We start from the raw sequence: 21,905 nt of genomic DNA, 5'->3' as shown, positions 1-21,905 counted from the left end.
TTTAATCATGGGTCTCCCATTATATAGCCTGGCCCTGGTGCGAGGCCCTGGAGATACGGGTTGAAAATTTCAAGTTCTGGCCTTCGGAGAGCTTACAGAATCAGTATCAGTCAGGACTGTTGAGTTTTTAGGTGCAAAATGAGGTCAACAGGGAACTGCCTTTGTTCTTCCAGCAAATTATTACTGCCTACAACTTCTGAGACCTTAGGGATTGTATGAAAATAATTGGGACATGGTACCTGTCCTCATGCTTGCTATCTGGGCCTGTCACCTAATAGACATGAAATGCTCAGTAGATAATCTTCGAGTCAAAGCATCATGGGATTCAAGGGGGAGGAGATAGCATATATAAAATATAGTTGTAATGGAACATTGGATAGTCAAAAACATCGTTATAAAACTTTTTATAGATCGGTGGAGTTACTTGTATTTGACAGGGTTTCTCAACCTCAGTACTGTTGACATTTTAGGCCAGATGCCTCTTTGTTGTCAGATGTTCCTTATGCGGGTAAGATTGCCTGTTGAGAAGAACCACTAGTGTAGGGGATGTGTTTTGAGAGAATGGAAAGGAAGGAAGCCTTCCATGGCATAAGAAACAAAATCAGGGAAAGCTTAAATCAGGTGCATTTATTTGTAAAACGAAAATATGCAATTTGATATGGCATAAGGGGGTGGTGTGTAAAATGGGCTGATTTGAAATGATGCTGGATACAGATGTGGACATCTGCACACTTAAGCATCAGTTTTATTTGGGAGGCAGTGGGAACCTACCAGCTCTAACCCAGGGAAATTTTCTGTCATCAAATGAGCTGTAGCCACACCCTCTCCCGTAGGACTGCCTTGACACGTTGGGGGAACGGAAGCAACTTCCAAGGGTGTTCTTTCCTTGGATAACCTTAGTCCTAGTGTGTTAATGTTCTCCCCAATAGCTAATCCCATTATCAGTTAAAACGTTTTATCGAAATTACCCCCATTGAAAGTAATGGTACGGCCTGGCCGGTGTGGTGTAGAGCCTGAGCATCATCCCCTGCACCCAGAGGTTGCAGGTTTGATTCCCAGTCAGGTCAGGGCACATGGCCTGGTGGTCTGCTCAGCTCCCAGTAGGGGGTGTGCAGGAGGCAGCCAATGGATATTTCTCTCTCATTGATGTTTCTCTCTCTCTCTCCCCCCCTCTCCTTTCCTCTCTCTAAAATCAGTAAAAGCACTCAAAAAAAATGTAATGGTATGGTTTCTGTTTCCTGACTAGACCTTAACACAGCATTTACTGTTTTATTTCTACTATATGCTTGAAGTGTTTTATAAACCAATTTTTGATCAGTCATTAAATATTTTTCATAAAACAATGACTTTCCTTTGTCTTTCTTTTTAAGGAGTCCAAAATACATAACCAAAGCCATGATTATATTGTATGTATACTTTTACTTATACATTGAGAGATTTATTTATATAAACCATCCTAAAAATATGCATATTGCTTCTAACTGTGTTAACTCATGTTTTTCAAGACAATATCGGTGATTATTTACACACAATCTGACTTGCTGTAGAATTTTTCATTAGTTGTAAAAGTCTTTAATAACAAATCAATTTAAAGTTTTTTGGAAATAACTTCTACTAACAATTCATAATCCGCATAGTCTTTCAATGACTGTACAAGTTCATCCAGTAGGTACTCTCCTTGCATAAACGTTTCAAGATCATGAAGTGACGTGTTTATTCTGTGATCTGTGACACGATTCTGTGGGAAATTATATGTCCTTATTTTCTCTGACCTTCCTTTAGTTCCAATCTATATAAAAAAAAGATGAGATAGTTAAATTCAGGGCAACTAAACCTACAAATTTCACATAACTGGAGGTTAAACTCTTGCTTTATAATTTGAAACATAATGTAAGAACCAAGTTTTAATATGACTCCTCAAATAACATGGGAACATGTTAGAGAAAAACAAACAGGGGCTTTAAAGGCAGACAGATTAGTATCTGAATCCTCTCTGCCACTTCAGTGCTCTAGGACTTCAGACAATTTATTTCAACTCTAAACTTTAGTTTCCCCATCTGCAAAGTACAAATAATACCTAATACACAGTGATGATGTGTACATAAAGGGTGGCACAGTATTCAAATGGTAACTATATATAATCTGTGAATTAATTTAGTTATCTTCAATGATGACAAAGTGATGTATTTCCCATTAATACAATATGAATAAGATGTCTCTGTAGTTATAATTAAATAATAGGAAGAAAGTTCAGTTGGTTTTCCATCTTCCATAATTTTCAGAATGGAGACGCCATGTATCTTTTTTTAGTAAGTGATTAAAATTCTTGAGAAAAACGCCCTTGAATATAGAAAGCAGAGCATAGGTATAAGATTACTATAAAAACAGAATTAAATGTTTATCCTTTAGAAGTATTTTCATTTCAGTTTTACCTGAATCTTTCTAGCATTGTATCTTTTACTTGTTTCTTCTTCAAGCTGCATGCTGTATAGTTTTGCACGTAACTTTTTCATAGCCATATCTTTATTTTTCAGTTGAGATCTCTCTTGTTGGCATTCGGAAACAACACCTGAATAGTGTTATGAGAATTGAAGAGTTTTAATAAAAAAAATTATCTTCATTTTATTATCAAGAATACTCATTTTCCTTCTCATCCTTTTTTGTCTTCCTTTATGAGAGACAAATAGGATTCTAATATAAAAGGAAGACTTAATTTATAGTTATCAGAAAACTCAAAATTTAAGTGTGAACGACAGCACAAAGTATTTCCATATTGAAGGCATACATACTACACAATAAAATTTAAGACCCTGAGACGCATCTCATCACTCCAACTGCTCTGAAGCTGGCAATGGAGGAACCTATGAAGAATGGACCTTTACATTTTGCCTATCAGAAGTTGGGACACTTACTGCTAATATATAGAATTATTCTATTCATTTTGGGAAGAAAGTCACAGATGGGGACCTTTATACGTTGGGACCCACTGTCTGGGAAAAAGATGCGGGGATGTTTTTTCTAAAGGTTGTTGCAGTAACTTCCTGTGGTGAATGTGATTTTTACCAGGTGTGGTAGTTATTGTCTTCAAGTATCTAATAACTACAATATGAATTGTTCTGATAATTTCACCCTCCCTTATAGTAATGGACATACTACCAGCTGCTGGCTGGTTAGTTTCTGATATGTGAAGTAACTGTTTATTCATATATTCCTGCAAAGAGCGTGGGGGGGGGGGGTGGGCGGACGGGGGAGAGACTTGTTTCTTAGGATGAATGACCATCTTTATGCTCCAGAAACATCACATGGTCCAAACCAAAAGAGATCTTCTCACAGCCGTGGCACTGGACTGCAACAGAGATCTCCACCTGTGGGGCCATGCTGAATATATTGCTTTAACCATTTTTGTTACACTAGTAGCGGTAGGCTGCCTTAATGTAGAAGTGACCTGGCTGGCTTGTAGCATGGTAACAGCCCTGAATGCCACTTCTAGACTTATATATGGGATCAGTCAAGAGCTGAGCCAGATCAGGGAGGCCGTTCCAGAGAATCAGGCAGCAATAGATTATTTGCTCTTGTGGCATAAATGTTAGGGGCAAAGATAGAATATTGGGGACTAGCTATGGTTATGGGAAATATTAATCATGTTCTGTTAACTATGATTGCCTTGTTTGATGAAAGAAAGGATATTATAGCCTGGCTGGGAGTTAGAAACCCAGGGAGTCAACCTTGGGATGGGGTCCCTTCTCATTGAAGAACTGCCTATTATGGAAAGATTAACAACCTAGTTGCCAAAACAATGGCATCCCACCCCAACCTTCAGAGCCTACTTCCCTTTGTAATCTTGGTCCTACCCTATCTAAGCAGCTGGTTTGGAGGGGTTGCAGAGCAGATTTTTGTGGATGACCTGCTGCTCCCCCATACTGCCAGCATTATTGGAATACACAAATATGATTAAAAAATAATTTAATATGAATTGCTTCTTTATACCCTCAACGAGGTATCATAATTTAAAAAAACTCAACATAGAAACAAATATATTAAAATTAATCCTATTACCAGAGATCATTACTATTAATGTTTTTCAATATTTCCATCCATTTTTTCTATTCTAGTTTTATGTATTACATAAGACATCATCTTAAAGTTTAACATGAGAAGTTCCTCATATTTAAGAATACAAAAATACATCAAACTATCCTTCCCATCAACCACTACTGGTCAATGGGATTTATACCTGTTTGAGATAGGTCTCTGTAAGAGAGTCTTAAGTATTCTCTTTCTAGATAACTCAGGTTTGCTCTCCATCTGCTTTTTATTACAAGTGAATCATTACAGTTCTACCTAACAGGATACTGCAGGCCCAGGAAGTATTTATATAGCTTCATTGCTAAACTATCTAGACTTAGAACCCCTGATGGTCTGTTCATGGACTTAATGGAAAGAAGACCCTGAAATTATATGGAAAACTTTGCATATATGCATGTTTCTGGGTAAGAGATCCAAGCTTTCATTTCCTCAAAAGAATCCATGTCCTTCTCCCTTCAAACAAAGCTAAAAACTAGTGATTTAGAGCATCTATACTAATAAAAGGTTAATATGCTAATTAGACCAGACATCTTCTGGACAAAGCCATGGTGGTGGGGCCGAGACAGAGGCGGTTAGGGCGATCAGGCCGGCAGGGGAGAGTGCTTAGGAGTGATCAGGCAGACAGGTGAATGGTTAGGAGCCAGCAGTCCCGGATTGCGAGAGGGATGTCTATATGACTGCCAGTTTAGGCCTGATCCGTGTGGGAGTGGGCCTAAACCGGCAGTCGGACATCCCCTGAGGGGTCCTGGATTGGAGAGGGTGCAGCTGGTCAGAGGGATCCCCCTTCCCCCTGTGCACAATTTCGTGTACCGGGCTTCTAGTTTTCTTATAAAGAAGAATCCATGATAATGACTATATTGTGGGGGTTTTTTAAATAGTGATATCTACTCAATATGAATTTGAGAAGGCTACCTGGAAGGGCTATCCACCCCTTCTCATCATTGTCACTAATATGGAAATTCCTTGGGTTTAGATCCCTTCCTCTTCCTGGCTTTGCAACTGCCCTGCAGAGTTTGAGCCAAGGAGTCTAAATAAATCGTGTTTAATAACAATCCTTAGTACAGATTCCTCTGGTAATTGAAGATCTATTTCAGAGAAAAATTAAGTCATTCAGAATTTGATTTCTTTCTTCAGCATTTTGTGTTGAAGAAGTGAGTACATACCTGTTGGAAGATGAACTATCCGGACAGCACTGTCGGTGGTATTTACATGCTGCCCCCCAGCTCCACTGGCTCGCTTAGTATCAATTCTCAAGTCTTTAGGATTGATCACTAGATTAATCTGCACATAAGAGGAAAATCTGGTGTTAAAAGTATTACATATATGAACTCTTCAAAAGAATGAAATAGCCATACTATCTAATAAAGAGGGAATATGCTAATTGACCATCACTCCATCACAAAGATGGCTGCACCCACAGCTGAGGCCAAGTTCCCATAAGGAGCCTTAACAAGCAATCAGCAGGGACCTGAGGCTATGCCCTCCCCCACCCCCATGGGGCTTGACAGGGGACTTCAGGCTGCGCCCCCCACCCTGGTGTCAGGCTGGGGGACCTCAGGCTGCGCCCCCCACCCCGGCACCAGGCCAGGGGACCTGAGGCCATGCCCCCTGCCTGGCGGGGCTTGATGGGGGACCTCAAGTTGCGCTTCTCATCCTGGTGCTGGGCTAGGGAACCTCAGGCTGCTCCCCCTGCGCCAGGCCAGGGGACGTCAGGCCACACCCTCCACCAGGTGGGGTTTGACAGGGGACTTCAGGTCATGCCCCCACCCTGGCACCAGGCTGGGGGACCTCAGACCGCACCCCCCGCCCAGCACCAGGCCAGGGGACCTGAGGCTGCGCCCCCCTGCCTGGCTGGGCTTGACAGGGGACCTCAGGCCATGCCCCCCACCCAGCGGGACAGGGGACCTCAAGGTGAACCCCCGGTGCTGGGTCGGGGGAACTCAGGCATGCCCCCCGCCCAGGGCTTGATGGGGGACCTGAGGCTGCGCCCCCCCGCCTGGCGGGGCTTGACCGGGTACCTCAGACCATGCCCCCGTCCTGGTGCTGGGCCAGGGAACCTGAGGCTATGCCCCCTGCCCGGCGGGGCTTGACAAGGGTGGGACAGGCCAGGTCTGGATCTAGCCCAGGGGTGGGCAAACTTTGACTCGAGGGCCACAATGGGTTCTTAAACTGGACCGGAGGGCCGGAACAAAAGCATGGATGGAGTGTTTGTGTGAACTAATATAAATTCAAAGTAAAGGAGCGGAGGGGAGAGCAAGAGAACCCTCCGCTCTTTTGGCTCCACAGGCCGGATAGAACAGCCAAACAGGCCGGATCCGGCCCTCAGGCCGTAGTTTGCCCACAGCTGATCTAGCCCAATGGGGGGGAGGGGGCAGCCGGGTCTGTGTCTCACGCAATTTTGAGGCACATGTGGGTGGGCAGGGACTTGACTCTGGGTCATGTGGTGCACCCCAGACTCTGACAGGAGGAAGGTTTTCATATACATTTTACAAATTTTCTTTCATGTCTGACACTTCTATTATAGAGAAAGGGCAAACAGAAATATTATTTCCTCTAATTAATCCCCTTTTAATGTGCACGAATTTCGTGCACCGGGCCACTAGTTTATAAATATAAATATGTTATGTATAGAACTTATGAATTTAGAAAGTTTAATTTTAATAGAAGGTAGTTAGAAGGATACCATTTTTTAAACTTTTCATTTTGGAAGAGTAGCAGATCAAAATATACTATAAAAACAAACCCTAATCCTCAGAAACTGGACTTCTCTATAAATTATCCTCTTCTTACCACATGAACAGCAGAACTTATGTTACTATTAGAAATGTAAGTATTTGAGCTGAAATGAGATTTTGCCAAATATTTCTGAGTTCAAGAAGACTGGCAGAGGGAAAAAACAATGCTAGCTTAAGAACTATGGGAAAGGCTTATTTTGTTTAATTTTAATTAAAGGAGGACTTAAATATTTTTGGAGGCAGAGGAGAGGCAAAGGAAAATTGCCAAGCCAAGACTCAATTCATAAAGACCCTGGGGTCCGATGTCAGGCTAATGCTCGGTCCTGGGAATCCCATCAGAAGCACTGGATTAAAAAAACTGTTTCACGAATAACCGTGGACCACTCTGTGCCATGTCTACAACTCTACCAGCAAGAATCCTACCAGCCACAGGCCCTCGCTTTCTCCCTACAAGTTGCTAGAAGAATTAGATGATACATGGACCTCAGTTTCCACCTTTTCTGGAAAACTCTCTTCCATCCCCAAGATGCTTGAACCAAAGTGATTAGTATCTACGTATGGCTCCTGTTTCATAGTCAAATAGCACTTTCCCCCCAAATTAATAAATAGAAACCCTTAATTAAACTTCCTTCTCAAATCATACCTACTTCATTTTGAAAGACAAGTCAAATATTTCTTATTACTTTTCAGCAGAAGGGATGTAAGTGAAACAGAACATCCCCACTAAGTTATTTTATAAATATTATATAAACTGAGAAATTTCTTTGTGAGAAGAAAGTACACTCATTGTGAACACTAAGAATATGTTTCCATTTTAATGTGATTGGGTTATGAAGTAGTAATTGTCACCTTGTTAAAACAGGATTCTTGCTATTGATACTCTGAGAACCAATCAACACAAAGCAAAAGTCATTACAGTTCTAATCCCTAATTAAATTAGGTTAATACTATTTCTCCTGAAGAGATGATCTCAATATAACTACTTTAAACTTCACAGTAGAGAAAAATTAATAGACAGTGCACAAATTGATGATTTACACATCCTTAATTCTTCCCATCTATAATAAAAGTGTAATATGCTAATTAGACCAGACGACCTTCCGGACAAAGCTGGGGCTGCGAGGGAAGCCTGGGTTCCGGGTGCCTGCTGGCGGCCGGAGGGAAGCCAGTGCCAGCAGCTAGGGGAAGGAAGGCCTACTCTTGCACGAATTTCGTGCATCAGGCCTCTAGTCCTATCTTATATATTAAAAGGCTAACATGCAAATCAACCGAAAGGCAGAATGACTGGTCGCTATGATGCACACTGACCACCAGGGGGCAGACGCTCAATGCAGGAGCTGCCCCCTGGTGGTCAGTGAGGTCCCACAGGGGGGGCACCACTCGGTCAGAAGCCCTGAGCCAGGCTCACAGCTGGTGAGCGCAGCAGTGGTGGCGGGAGCACTAAAGATGTCCGACTGACGGCTTAGGCTCACTCCCTGTGCACTGGGCCTCTGTTATAAACTCATACTTATTGGACGGATATACCACATTCTCAGAAATAACTCAAAATATGTGATGAAGGCCAAATATGACAAGGAGATGCACAATTCAGTCAAGTGAGTGTTACTCTGGGACAAAGCACTGTGCTGGCCCACAATTCCAAGGAGAGGGGCTGGGATGCCTTACCTCCGTGGGTAGGGGCAATATTGCCACAGTCATGGTGCTGGTGTGAATGCGGCCTTGCTTCTCTGTCTTTGGCACCCTCTGTACTCTGTGCACACCGCCTTCAAACTTCATGTGCTTATAGGCTTCCGAACCCCCAATGCTGGCAGATGCATGTCTAAGCCCACCTTCGAAATATTGGGAAAACAGAATTCTTTTTTCATTCTTATCATTTATTAACATTTGGCCATCACTTCTACCACCTGGAGACATATTTTAAAAAGCTACAAAACAACCTATAGATGGTAAAATATACTCAAAAACCTGAACAAGTCTATGATGGTGTTTTAATATGTAATATATTTATTGCTAGTTATTAAACCTAAAGCATTTATGGTGTTAACTGACTCAATAACAGATCTAAAATACCACTTTTAAAAGACAGTCATTCAGTGGTTAGTATTGACTAACATTTTTTAGGCTCTTGGTATATTTGCATTCAAACTTATTTAAGTAAATGATGAGCATAAAACTACTTAAGCATCCTTAGAAATAAATTCGAAAGCCTAGTCTTTCCAACTCTTTTCTTAGGACACACGTAGATAAATCTACACTTTTCCCAAAACAAATTAAACAGTTCACTGACCTATTTCACTTGGAAAATATTCCAGGGTTTCAAAATGCCATCTTTTAAAAGCAGCATATTGCTGATACATATCAAACATCTCTGAAGTAAACAACATTGCCTCCTGACCCCCAACTCCTGCAGTTACCTCCAGGATCAAATCATTTTCATCTGTTTCTTCTGAGGGAACCAAAAGTAAGATAATCTGTAAATAAAAAAAATATCACCCCTTCTATAATAAATAATTACTTAAAACTTTGAAAAAGAGGCAAATGGTTAGATGCAGGATTTTAAATATTTAATTTAGTTAAAGTTTCTCTAAGCAAACTTAATACTGCTGATAACTTCCAACCATTTTGCCAATTAGGACCATAAAAGCTTAATTCCTAAAAAATAATATTACCATCTATGTTATAAATGTTTTAAGTTCAGCTAAAACTTACAAGTTTGTTTTTTTTGTGTGTGTGTGTTCATGTATACTTTACATTAGTTTTTTATTCATTGAATGATTAAGTACTTGCTGTGAGTAAAACACTATTGTGTGAAGAAAACAAAAGAGTCTATCCTTTTGAAATGTGCAGCCTAGTATGATAGAAAAAAAAATTGCATTTTTAAAAAATCTTCTTTAAGTGGAAAAGAAAGTTGCAATTTTGGAACTGAAAAGGCCCTTCGAAGACCTGGTCCAATTCCCTCATTTTACATGGAAAATGAGGTTAACAAAGGTTAAATGATTTGTTAAATCTTCTACTCATTGTCTACCCCACCCTCATCTTTTAAATAAACAAAAGAGAGGATATAGAATAACAGTATCACCTTGCCTTTCTGGCAAATCCTATTCATGTAACATTCATCCTTGTGCCAGAGCTTTACAATCCTTTCAGTATGATAAAAATAGGACCACAGGGAGTACCTTTTTCCGGCTTTAAAAAACAGTTTATATTTCTAAATACCAACAAACTAAGTCCTAAGTTGTTTTTATTAACATCTAATAAAAGTCTTTAGAAATAACAGTACTAATGCTACTTTATTCTTTGTATAAATACGATACCTGATGCTTCAATTGAGCTATTTCTTTTTGACAGGCAGCTATTTCATTCTCTGCAAGTTTCCTTAGGTCTTCATTTTCATCTAAGAGATAAAGGCAATCGTAGGTTCAGTTTTCTTTAATTAGTGCTAAATTGCCAACAGAATTTAAGTAAATAATTTTATTGTTATTGTAGCTGAAGGGAAAAATAAAATGTTTTCTTGTCCTTTTAATAACTGCCATTAATTAAAAATAGCATTTTATGCATTAGCTTTCATAAACATGTGGCTTTAAAAAAATATTTTGCTGATGATAAAAGAAAGCATAAATAAAAAATAAAAGGTAATCTATATAAAGAAGCTTTTGAACTTTCTTATAATTCTACCTCCATGAAATATTCATATTAACAAATATTCTTTTACTTTTTCTTAAATCACTTAATTTGGACTCTGCTTAACTCTGACCTGGACTGTTGCACTAGCCTTCACACCGCTGTCATGTCACCTTCACCCTCTTTCCAGGCTGACTTGTAAACCACCACAAATCCAGCTTCCAAGGCCACAAATCTATTTTGAACATTCACTCTCCAACCTAAACACTTCTGCTGGCTCCCTTCTGCCAACAGGATAAAATCAACCTTTTTACATTAGTATTTGATGCTCCCCTTACAACCTCCAGTTCCCATAGTCTCGCTTCTCCCTTGGTTTAAGGAAGAGTACAGTGAGTAAAAGCATGGGACCTGGGGTCATTCCAATCCAAACTCCATTCCTTAAAAGCTGTGTAATCTGAGTGGTTACTTCACCTCTATGCCTCAGGTTCCTCTTCTCTCACAGGCGGCTAATAGTACCTGCTTTATAGTTTGTTGTATGAACTGGATGAGTTAACACCTAAAGAAAGCTAAGCAAAGCCTGCAGTATGTATGGTAAAGGATCCATAAAGGTTAAACTACATTATATCCTCTAAGGGTGGGCCTTTATTCTTTTTATTTTAAGTTGATCTTCATTGTGAAAGTATTACAGTTGTCCCCGTTTTCCCCCATGAATCCCTTCCACCTCACACTCCCCCCACCCCCAGGCCTTTACCACACCATTGTCTGTGTCCATGGATTATGCATACAGGCCTTCCCAAGAAGTTCTCCTTGCTCTACTAGGTCTATTCAGATATCTGTCCTCACTTTTCAGCTGTATTATAATTAATTATCTTTCCCCAAATAACACCGTGACCCCCCTCTGGAGCCCTGCTACCCAAGGAATTGCCCATGACCCAGTCAGTAGCTTGGCATCCCCGAGAGCTTATAGAAAGGCAGAAACTTAAGCTCCATCCAGATCTGAATGCATGCTAATCACGTGAGAAACTTGTTAAAAACACACATTTCTCAGATTCTGAGTCATATGTCTAGTTTTACCAGGCACCTCTCCTGACACCACTGCAGGTGGTCCTTTTACCACACTTTGAGCAACACTGCGGGGGACTGTGTCAATGGCACACAAGGGCTCAAATAGGAAGGGTTAGGCTCAAAACGCACTTAATGATGCCTTGGCCTCTGATCCAAACCAAAAAGGGCTGCAGCTAAGTGAAGACCTTCAAACTCGGGGACAGTGTAGACACCTGACCAGAGCTCAGTGGGAAATGCCAACGAAAAGTCAGGAGTATGTTTTGCATCCCGATTCCTCGGGCCCGGCCCTTACCGTGCAGCAAGGGCTCGGTCTCCCGCAGCTCCCGCTCCTTCTCGCTCAGCAGTTTGGCAAAGGCCACCAGCTCAGGGCCCCTGGCCTGCAACTGGGATGGAGACTCTGCCTGGCGCTCCAGGAAGGTGCGTAAAGGCCCGCCGCGGGCGAACAGCTCCTCCATCGGCAGGCTCCCGCTGCTCCGGTGCCGGCGGGCCGGGGCCACGGCCGGGCGCGCCCAGAGACACCGCACAGCCCCCCATAGAAGACGGGACCGCATCGCTAAGCCCACACGACCCCGGCGGACCAAAGCCGGAAGTTCCCTCCAGAGCAAGTCTCGCGACACCGCGAGGGTTTGGAAAGAGGGGCGAGAGCTGACCGAGCCCGGCCCAGTACACCCTCGGGGTTTAAAGGGCCTCCCGGAACTTCCGGCCAAATCTTTAAATGCCGCAATATTCGCAGAGGCCGGAAGTTGAGGGCGCGGAGCGGAAATTGATGGGGGTGGGTCCCGGAGACCTTGGGCTCCTCCTCTAAACGCTGGGTTGTAAACGCAGCCTTGAACTTGACTGGCGGGGCGGGTGTGTAGATCAGGGAGGGGAAAAGTCGTAGGTCGCCACTCGGTCTTCTGACGTCGAGGATTTGTTTCCCAGGCATCGCGCGAGGACTTCCTGGCACCGCCGTGGGGTGCAGTCCAACGTTCGCACCAAGGCTGAGGTCCCCGCGAAGGAAGGGCCAGGGCCAGCCTGGCCTTTCGTTTCAGAGATCGGATTGTTTGGAAATAGGGCGAGAGCTGACCGTTTCTGTTTCCGTCGGTGGATGAGGCTTATACTAATTAGGACATGGCAGGTGTGCTGGAAGGCAACCATGGAGCGATTTCGCAAAATCTTCTTTCCGGTCCCATATCTGCCATAGAACTTGCTCCCAAAGCACTTCCTTCCTCACCTCGTCTCCTGCCGGTCCATTCACACTTACTCCTTAGGTCCATTCACACTTACTCCTTAGCTACTTTGTAAGGAGGTTGTGATGCCTTGTTCCAATAAACCACAGGGAACAGAGCCTTCAGAGCCCCGACCCTCTGGCCTCTTCCCCCAAACATCCCCCCAAAACTCTAGATAGCGGATTGGGGCCGGGAATGCTGAATGTTAATTGACATAATGCTTTTCATTATTCAAAAGACCTTTTCACAGCCCCCCAGAGGAGTGGATATAAGGGGAAAATGCCTGGCTTGCAAGGGCCCTAACACTCAATCTGGGAAACTCCCACTATCTCATTCTTACCAAACGAGCTTGTGTTGCCTCCATTCATTCCTTAGCTCTACACACAAATGCAAAGTGAATGGAAGAGCGAGATGCATCTCCAAGTACAAGGCAAAAATAGGTTTTGCTACTTCAAAGCTCCAACTAATCACCTTAACTATTTGTCTCAGTTTGAATGTGTATTTAAGCCACATTATAAAGTTGTTTTCCTTTAAGGTAGTGGTTGAAACCCATATTAATTCTGGTCCGATGTACAACAGGACTGATACAATTGTTCATATCTGTATTAGGAACAGTTATTTCCCAAGTCAAAACTTTGAGGGTTTTTTTTTTTTAACCATAGAAATGGTGGGAGTCATTTGAACTCAACATGATAAATCTCTCAGCTAAATTCTCACAACATGTCATTTCGAGGATATACTTTTATTTATAAAAGGTGCAAAAAAGCAATAAACAATAACCTTAAGGAACAATGTAAAGAATCTAGTCAGAAATTATTTTCCCACGGATGTGTAAGCAATTTAAGTAATATAAATAAGTGTACCTTTTACCCTACAATGTTACACCAATGAGGAAACAGTAACTTGTTAAGGATATATTGGTGGATTCTTTATTGATTCAAAACATTTTTAAAGTCAGTGTAATGCATGTGCATTTTACAATAATATCCATAGGTTCACACAATATGGTCCAATGAAAACAGCTGTAATTTGATTTACTTTGAAAACTCAAATATACATAGTTTGAGACTTCTAAGTTTTCTTACATTATTGTCATGCTCAAATTCTATTACATTTGAAAATGCTAGCATTTTCAGTGTCTATTGTACATAGGTAAAATGATAAAATAGACTCAAGAAAGAGGGAACAAAACCCAAAAGTTAAATGGGAGGAAAAATAATCTGGATTATCTATTCAGTTTGTAGGTACCCACAGTTATTCTGGCCTTACAAAATAGCCAAGCCTGGTATCTCTTAAATTGTATTCATGCATTCACAATTTCTTTATGGCCAACTAATATTGGTGGGGTCCAAAATAAGGGTATAGATTACTAAGTACAATGAACAGGGTAGTAGAAAATGACATGTTCAATATGATGAATTTTACAGAACCAATCACATTTAAATTATTTTTTATATTTAGCAAATATACTAAAATCATATACAAGAAACTGTTTATGACAAATAGGTTAAAGCAAGGGAAAAGATCAAGTCTTTTACATTATTTCAATATTCAGTGTATTGTTCATTGGAGGGTGGTATAGAAAAACTCAGCAAAATAATTATCAGTTTAAATTACCTACTATGACAATTAGTAAGACTAAAGTCTTTACTACCAAGGAGATGTAGAGGATTAAGGTAATTATACTATTTTAAAGGAAAAAATTCACTTTCCCCTCCATTAAATGAATATTCAAGCTAACACTGTTTTGGAATTTTTCCATTTCACTTTTCAGTTCATTGTATTTTCTTCATAGTACTTGTTAGCAATCACTTAATGGAACCTAACAGCACTGCTGAGGAATCTGCTCATAATTTTTTTAGCTCAGTATAAATGTCCAGTAAATTTACATGCAATAATACCTCTTAAAAATCTATTACTTTACAGTAGAGAAACCTGACAAACACTATCTCAGCCAGATGATCAAAGTCAACATCACCAATGATAAGTCATGATGGTGGTATACACCTTTGACGTCATGTGATATAAATGCCACTTTACTTCTGGGGTCTTCCTTCCCAAGATGGTAACACCTATCTAATCATGGGGAAAACCTCAGGCAAATTCCAACTGAGGAACATTTTGCAAAATACTAGGCCACAGTGCTCCTTAAGTCTGTCAAAGTCATCAAAAGCAAGAAAAGTTTGAGAAACTGTCACAGCTAAGAGGGGCCTGGGACACACGATGACTAAATGTAACGTGGTATCTTGAATGGGATCCTGGAACAGAGAAAGGTAAAAACGAAGGGAATCTGAAGCGTAGACTTAATGCACTGGTATTGGTTCATTATGGGACAGATATCTCATGGGTGTGCTGCACCTGGAACCTCTCTGTACTATCTTTGCAGTTTTTCTGTAAACTTGAAATTATTCAAAAATAAAATGTTAATCCTAAATTTTATGAGCAAGTATATTTATTATTTTATTTTCATAGTAAAATTAATTTTAAAATCATACTACTCTATTAAAAAATGCTTTCTATTCCATGTTGATATCAATGTTTTCTAATGGCCAATCTCATAACAATTTTAGTTCTACCCCCCCCATATTTATTTGGCAAATTATTTGATATTTATATTCTCCCCATTCTTATAAATGATTTCTCTTTTTTAAACTATGATTTAAACCTATATTATGCACACACACACACCTAACCATATATATCTCCATGTGTGTGATTTTTTTTTCTTAATTGTAGATTCAGAGTGATGTCAGTGAACTGAAAACAGTGATTTTGAATCACATTATTGAACAAAGCATGACATTCATATATTCCTCCATCTGAAAATAATCTTGGTTGTATTTTTTGGATGAATAAGTAAATAGTATTTTTAAAGTATGGTTTGAAAAAAATATGGGAGAAGTGCATTAAAATGGCATTTAATGTATACATTCTTGAAAAATGGGAATTATTATTGAGCTGGAGAACTTTGTTAAAATAACACTTTATCCATGTTTATTTCATTTCTTTCTTATGATCATCCAATAGAGAATATTCCTCATTTGAAAATGAGGAAACATGCTCAGGATACATGGTTTGCCCGGTCACACAGGACAGAAATGTAGCTTGAAATCAAATTTGTAATTAAAACTTCATATTTATAAATAAAACTCAACAACCTGTTGTGTGTTACAAGGATAATATTAAGAATGTTTCAGGGAAGATCTGAAACAAGTTTTTGGTATCAGTTTTATTGATAAATATTTTCAGTTGTAGCAAGTGAGGAACAACTAAAATTTTTACAGATTTAATATTTTCTCAGGAGAACTAACATTGTATATTGGTCAGAAATTTATAAAGAACTGAAAAGAGGACATAAATAGAAGCCTTTGCAAAAGTATACTTTGAAAATCAACCCTTATAACTATCAATATAAATACACAGGCTGGAAAATTTTCTGGAAATATCTTGACCACCTTTCACAATAATTTGCCAATGTATGTAGTGCAAAGTTTTCAAAATTCATGTTTCATAGGGTCCAAGTTAAAGGCATTTTAGATCTAGGAAATTTAGGTGGCACTCAAAAGGTTCTTATTTTATTTTCTGATTGTACATTTTTTTCCTCAATGCATCTGATATATTGTATTTTTTGCAAATGTAATTTGTCACAATTATATTGACTTATTTTTTTCAGTATAAGTTAAAAGTGTATAGGAAAATAGATAAATTAAAAACTAAGAATCAGATATTATTTTAAATCAGCTTAATATGGTGAAAATGTATTTTTGCCCCTAATAAGTAAACATTAGCTACCTATTTCTATAGTCCTTTTGCAAAACTGAATTATTGGGTAAAAATATGATATACATTTCATTCTGTAAGTAAGAATCTAGGCAACATTAAAGGATACTTACTATTAAACACCCCATGCACCATGACCAAATATCAGAACTGGTCATCCTATGTACAGATTTTAAGTTTAAAAAAAAAGATCACATTATGGTCTTGATTTTTGCACTGAATAACATTGACATCAAAATTTTGTTTTGCTATAGTTGTTCATATGCCAGTGCACCTACTGCGCTTACAGCTGCCTTGTAACACTGCTGGGGTATCTATATTACCTTTGGGTAACATAATAATTATCTATAGTAAGGAAGAAGTGTCATCCATCCATTATTAGTGTGATCTATGTACAAGATCCACCGCTGGCTCTCCAATTCATTTCTATATATTTATATATAATCTATATTCTCTACTTTTCTTTCCATCATAGGCACTATAGAAAAAGCATTAATCTCTTTCGTGTGCATTAGCAGATTCTAACAGTATACCAAGATCTTGGCAATCTGAAACACATGTGTACCTTCTAAAGTGCTAATTTTTCCTCCGGGAGGAATTCGCTCACTAGGAAAGTCTAATTCTACCAAAACAAATATTGTGCTCTTGGAATGGTAGCATAGACACCATTTGAGGGCATTTTTTTGTTTATTATAGCTCTGTAATTAAAGCAAATTTGTAGAGTTGCAAATATACAGACATACTCTTAGATAGAAACTTTAAACCATTTGAAATTAAATGAGAAACCCTCCCCTCCCCCCAAAGTAGGAATTTAGCACAGAAATGCTACATAGCATGGTTAGCAACATCTGATGTGTAAAATCTACTCTAGAATCATTGGCAAAACAACTTCCTAATCAGGTTTCAAAAGGATATACTAACTTCAAAATCTGTATTCTACAAATGCCCAGGTTATAGATCAGGACTCTTTATAAAGACCCTTATCTTTTACATTTGGTAAAATATTAAAAGTATTGTCAAACAGACAATTCATCTAAGAACCCAAAGTATCTTATAAAGATAACTTACGACTAGCAGGTCACCATCATATATAGTAACAACAAGAATATAAAGTGTACATTTAAAAGATTGATGCATGCAGTATATCATAATATAGTACATATTTTCTAGTCATGTGCACCAATTTATTGTGCTTCAAACACAGCAACAAGTATGATATTACAACATATATGTGTATACTTCATAGTAGCATAATAAACTCAATTCTAACAAAAAAATTAAATAATTCAGGAACAATAGAACTTCACAATAGAAGTGATGATTCTTTTAGGTTTTTCTTCACTCTTTAGGAAAAAAATATGACTTTTTGTAAACATCTTTATCATTTTTCAACATATTACTGAAAACCATTATTCAAATAGCAAATATCTAATTGACATGGATAAAGTATGTCTAAACACACTAACACTTTCAGACAAAAACAGGCATTTGTTAAAAGAAATTATCATTATAAATATTTTCTATCTTGTATTTTAAGTACATTTTCATAAATAATGTGTTTAAAAGTGCTGAATATGGTAGGATAGTCAGCAACGCCAGTGTAAACAGAACATTTTTGTTTTCTACTCTTCAAACATTTTTTAAAATCCCATTTTGTTAAACACTGCAACAGTTAAAATATTTGCATAGGGAATAGATAATAGCCCTTTTAAACGTATCTCCTGAATCCTATATAAATTAGAAAATTAAATTCACTTAAAAAAACAATTCTTAAAATGTTTTAAGTTTATGGAAAAAGAAACTTACAATGCCAACCTTTCAAGTAAAATAAAATTTAAAAAGAAAACCCAAAGTTGTTTTTTTAATGTTTAATAAATTAAAAAATGAGAGGTAGTTAAAAATGACAATGAAAACCTATAATTTTAATATCATCCTTAATATAAGGCCAGTATTTTCATTGGATATAAAGATTTTTAAAACTTTCATTTTAGGTTACTCAGTATTATATTTAATAAGTGTAAGATTAAAAAAATAGCCTCCAGGGTATATTAATATTCAAATGTAATGTCTTGATATAAATATGACTCTGACTTTTTTGTGTTGGTGCACAATAGGATACTGTTTTCTTGAATGTCAAAAGTGCATGCCAATGTCAGGCAAGTATTTTCTCTTAAAGATTTAGTGATACTTTAAAAAATAATATGGCAGCTAGGAGATTTGAGCACTGTACTGCCTTTCAATTATGGATGAGAATTAATAGTTTGGTTTCAACATTTTTAAAATAAGTAATTCTTAAGATATTATGTGAAAACAGTTAAGGTCTGAAATAGAGAATTACTAGTATCTTCTTTATAACCCTTATAAAACTTGTGTTGGTTAAAAACTTAGATTTTCACTGGATTTCACTTTCAAGGAAACTATGCCACAGGGACAGATGTTTTTCATCAACATTTTTTATGATGCTACATGTAGGCATTCCTTTATTAGAGCCTTTCCTTATACTTCAAAACTAAGTTATCAAGCTTATCATTTTTTCTTGCTAAAGTACATACATTACACAACTGTTTTAGAACTGGAGAGCCAGCCTTTAATAAGTTAATTACAGTATTGGACATGTGATATATACATAGATTCATTTTCTTCTGTTACAATTAAAAACAATATCACTCTTTGATTTGTCATTGAGATAGAAGATCTTCAAATTATTTTGTGCTTTTTTTCTCTTTTCATCTTATTATTTTTTACACAACAAATGCTTCTGTAATAAAAATGCCACAGTTTTGGCAGTGAACAACCAGAGGAATGCCCCATTGGGATTTCCCAACAAACAGAGATAAATAGCTCTTTTTTCATGTACAGATATATTGGCTTCAAAATGAGTGTACTGAACACAGTATATAGCATGTTGAATACTATTGTTTACAATTTAAAAATTGGCTTTGTCTGTCTTAGATTATATTTAAAAACGCAAACTACAGCCAACTTTTTGGCAATTATTTCTGTAAGACCATATTGCACAAAAGTCCTTAAATACAGATATAAGTTATGTCATTGGATTAAATATTACAACAACTACATGGCAAATGAAGCAGTTTGACTTTGCACATGCAGTCTCTGGAAATACACTAGGAGACTGTTCATAGGACTACAAATACAGTTTGCTTGCAAGTAGAATGAGTGTTGAGTGAAACAAACTTAATTTGGCAATTCATTGTTTTATGTGGTATTTTCTCCAAAGTTCACCATGGATAACCTTGATAAAAATGGAGACAAAGACCATATGGTTTTATTTTCACAGTAGCCTGAGGAATGCTAAACTGTAGTTCTCCAGGAACTCCGTGTCTGGTGTTATATGACAACTTTTATTCCCCATCCCAGCCCTCCAAAATGATTTCTTTAAATGAAAATTAAGATTCAGAAGTAGAACTGGCAGTACTTTCAACAAATGACTTATATATTTGAGAGTTCAAAAACCTTGGAAAAGAATCTCTGTGCATTAAGGTATATATCTGAAGTTGGGCATCTTCATACATGTGAGGATTGGGATCCAACAGATTTCTATTGATCACCTCTCTAACTCGAGAATCAAGACTGACCTAAAAAGAAATAAGAGCAATACATTAAATCATATTTTTTTCAAATTTTCTCAATTAAATAGCTAGAGGTTCATGACACTTCAGAGAAATTCCAAAGAGTAAATCCAGCTACCTAAATCTTAAGGTTATCTTTTTCAAGGCTATATTACCTTGCATACTGTTCTCCCTCAAAAAATTGAACTAAAAAACAAAAAGCAAACAAAACACTGTTTTTGACAATTTCTATTTATTGTTGGGGTAGCAGAGAATTCCCTCCTACTAGTATGTGACATTGGGGGAGACCCTCTTTATGGAACAAGGTCGATATCTTGCAGAGCATAGTTCTCTGGAAAATATTGACATCTGTACCCAATGCTGATAGTTTCATATCCCAAGTTCCACTTTGTCAAGAGTAGAAAACCAGGAATGTGGCAGTTCCTAATAGAGCAGAACCACAACAGAGATTCTTTATGCCTTATCAGGGGTGGGCAAACTTTTTGACTCGAGGGCCACAATGGGTTCTTAAACTGGACCGGAGGGATGGAACAAAAGCATGGATGGAGTGTTTGTGTGAACTAATATAAATTCAAAGTAAAGGAGTGGAGGGGAGAGCAAGAGAACCGGATAGAATAGCCGGATCCGGCCCGCGGGCCGTAGTTTGCCCATGGCTGCCTTAGGTCTACTTGGCAAGGCCTAGGAAACTATAATACAGTGCTTCCATCGGAATGCAAGCGAAGATCTCTGTACTAAACATTAAGCAGCGGCAGCTGCCGATTTCACAGCCACTCATGGTCTCCTTGACAAATCAAAATCCTGAAGTAACCTCGGGGTCTTTAAAATTTCAACTATAAAAACGGGCAGAATTTTCCTTGGTCATATTGGTGGTACCCATCCGGTTTTTTGTTCAAACTGACCCTCAGAACTCATCTCCACTCAGTTCCCAGAGGCCACTGGGCAGAGCATTTCTTTTTAATGAGTTTGTTAGGGAATTAGCCTTAAAGGAAAATTTAAGACCGGGTCATGCTCACTGGCTGTCACATGGTTCCAGATGTGAGCTGTAAAAACTGCAATAGCAAACCAGGCTTCGTCTGTGAATTTGCCACTGAAGACAGCCAGCTTATAAGGAAGGCCCTGTGACCCTACAGCGTGCTCTAGTTCGAGACAGTGCGGGTCTTCAGGAGCAGGTACCATCTCATAACCCTTGAAGAAAAAGAGATAACTTCCTCTCTGACCTGGTCTCCTTCACTGAAAACAAAAATTTCATATATACACTGTCACCTTAGCATCAGAGTCGGATTCATGAACTACGGAACAAGAGGTTAGGAGAATCTAAGATGGAACATTTCTTCCTTTCTTTTTAAAATTTTCTATTTTCCACCCAATAACAGTGTGTAGAGAGAATATTATGCAGATGCTATTAGTTTTTCCCCCTACTTTTCCATCTTGAGGCAGAATAGTCTATCTGCAGCTACATGGTGGGCTGTGTGAGAAAAAGAAAAGTCTATCAGAGTGGGAAAGTATGTCTTATGTAAATTTTGAAAGGAAAATGTGTCAAGAGCATGGTTTTTAATCTTATCTGGGCTTCATTTTAAAAGTGTTTTTTTTTTAAACCCAATTATTTCACTTGATTTACTAGCTTCCAAGAAGAGATCCGAATCTGTGGTCAGTGTGAAAGGTTCAGTGTCAGTATGGCTTGTGCTGGCCATTGCGCTATATTCTTCTTGGAGATGAACCAGAGCACCAGAGCCCATTCTTCCTTGTCCTGGACCCAAAGCTGTCACCATTCCTTGTTATTTGCCACCATGTACTTGGTGTTGATGGATAGCTTTTCCTGA

At 38.6% G+C, this 21,905-nt stretch overlaps 2 protein-coding genes across 6 annotated transcripts in view; both read right to left on the bottom strand.

Moving 5' to 3' along the window:
• Positions 1 to 606: 606 nt before the first annotated feature.
• On the bottom strand, positions 607 to 12,199 carry MTRF1L (mitochondrial translation release factor 1 like). The gene is made up of 7 exons (XM_080664909.1): positions 11,800 to 12,199; positions 10,136 to 10,215; positions 9,109 to 9,292; positions 8,487 to 8,650; positions 5,250 to 5,367; positions 2,433 to 2,569; positions 607 to 1,789 (listed from the first exon to the last, which is right to left on the bottom strand). The coding sequence occupies exons 1-7, from the start codon at positions 12,056 to 12,058 to the stop codon at positions 1,589 to 1,591; spliced, it is 1,143 nt and encodes a 380-aa protein (XP_080521035.1). The 5' UTR covers positions 12,059 to 12,199; the 3' UTR covers positions 607 to 1,588.
• Positions 12,200 to 17,166: 4,967 nt separating this feature from the next.
• Positions 17,167 to 21,905, bottom strand: part of RGS17 (regulator of G protein signaling 17) — a 90,332-nt gene continuing 85,593 nt past the window's right edge. For 4 of the 5 annotated variants that reach the window (XM_080666826.1, XM_080666822.1, XM_080666824.1 and 1 more), the window contains one exon: positions 19,070 to 20,091. In XM_080666826.1, the coding sequence (XP_080522952.1) occupies positions 19,903 to 20,091 (189 nt within the window). In that variant the 3' untranslated portion in view covers positions 19,070 to 19,902. Of the gene's footprint in view, positions 20,092 to 21,905 lie in introns of all 5 variants that reach the window. The other variant, XM_080666825.1, reaches the window with a different exon arrangement.

Source organism: Plecotus auritus (assembly GCF_963455305.1).
Source record: "Plecotus auritus genome assembly, chromosome: 4".
Classification (NCBI taxonomy): domain Eukaryota; kingdom Metazoa; phylum Chordata; class Mammalia; order Chiroptera; family Vespertilionidae; genus Plecotus; species Plecotus auritus.
The sequence above is the reverse complement of the archived record's forward strand: the minus strand, read 5'-3'. Positions and strand labels throughout refer to the sequence as shown.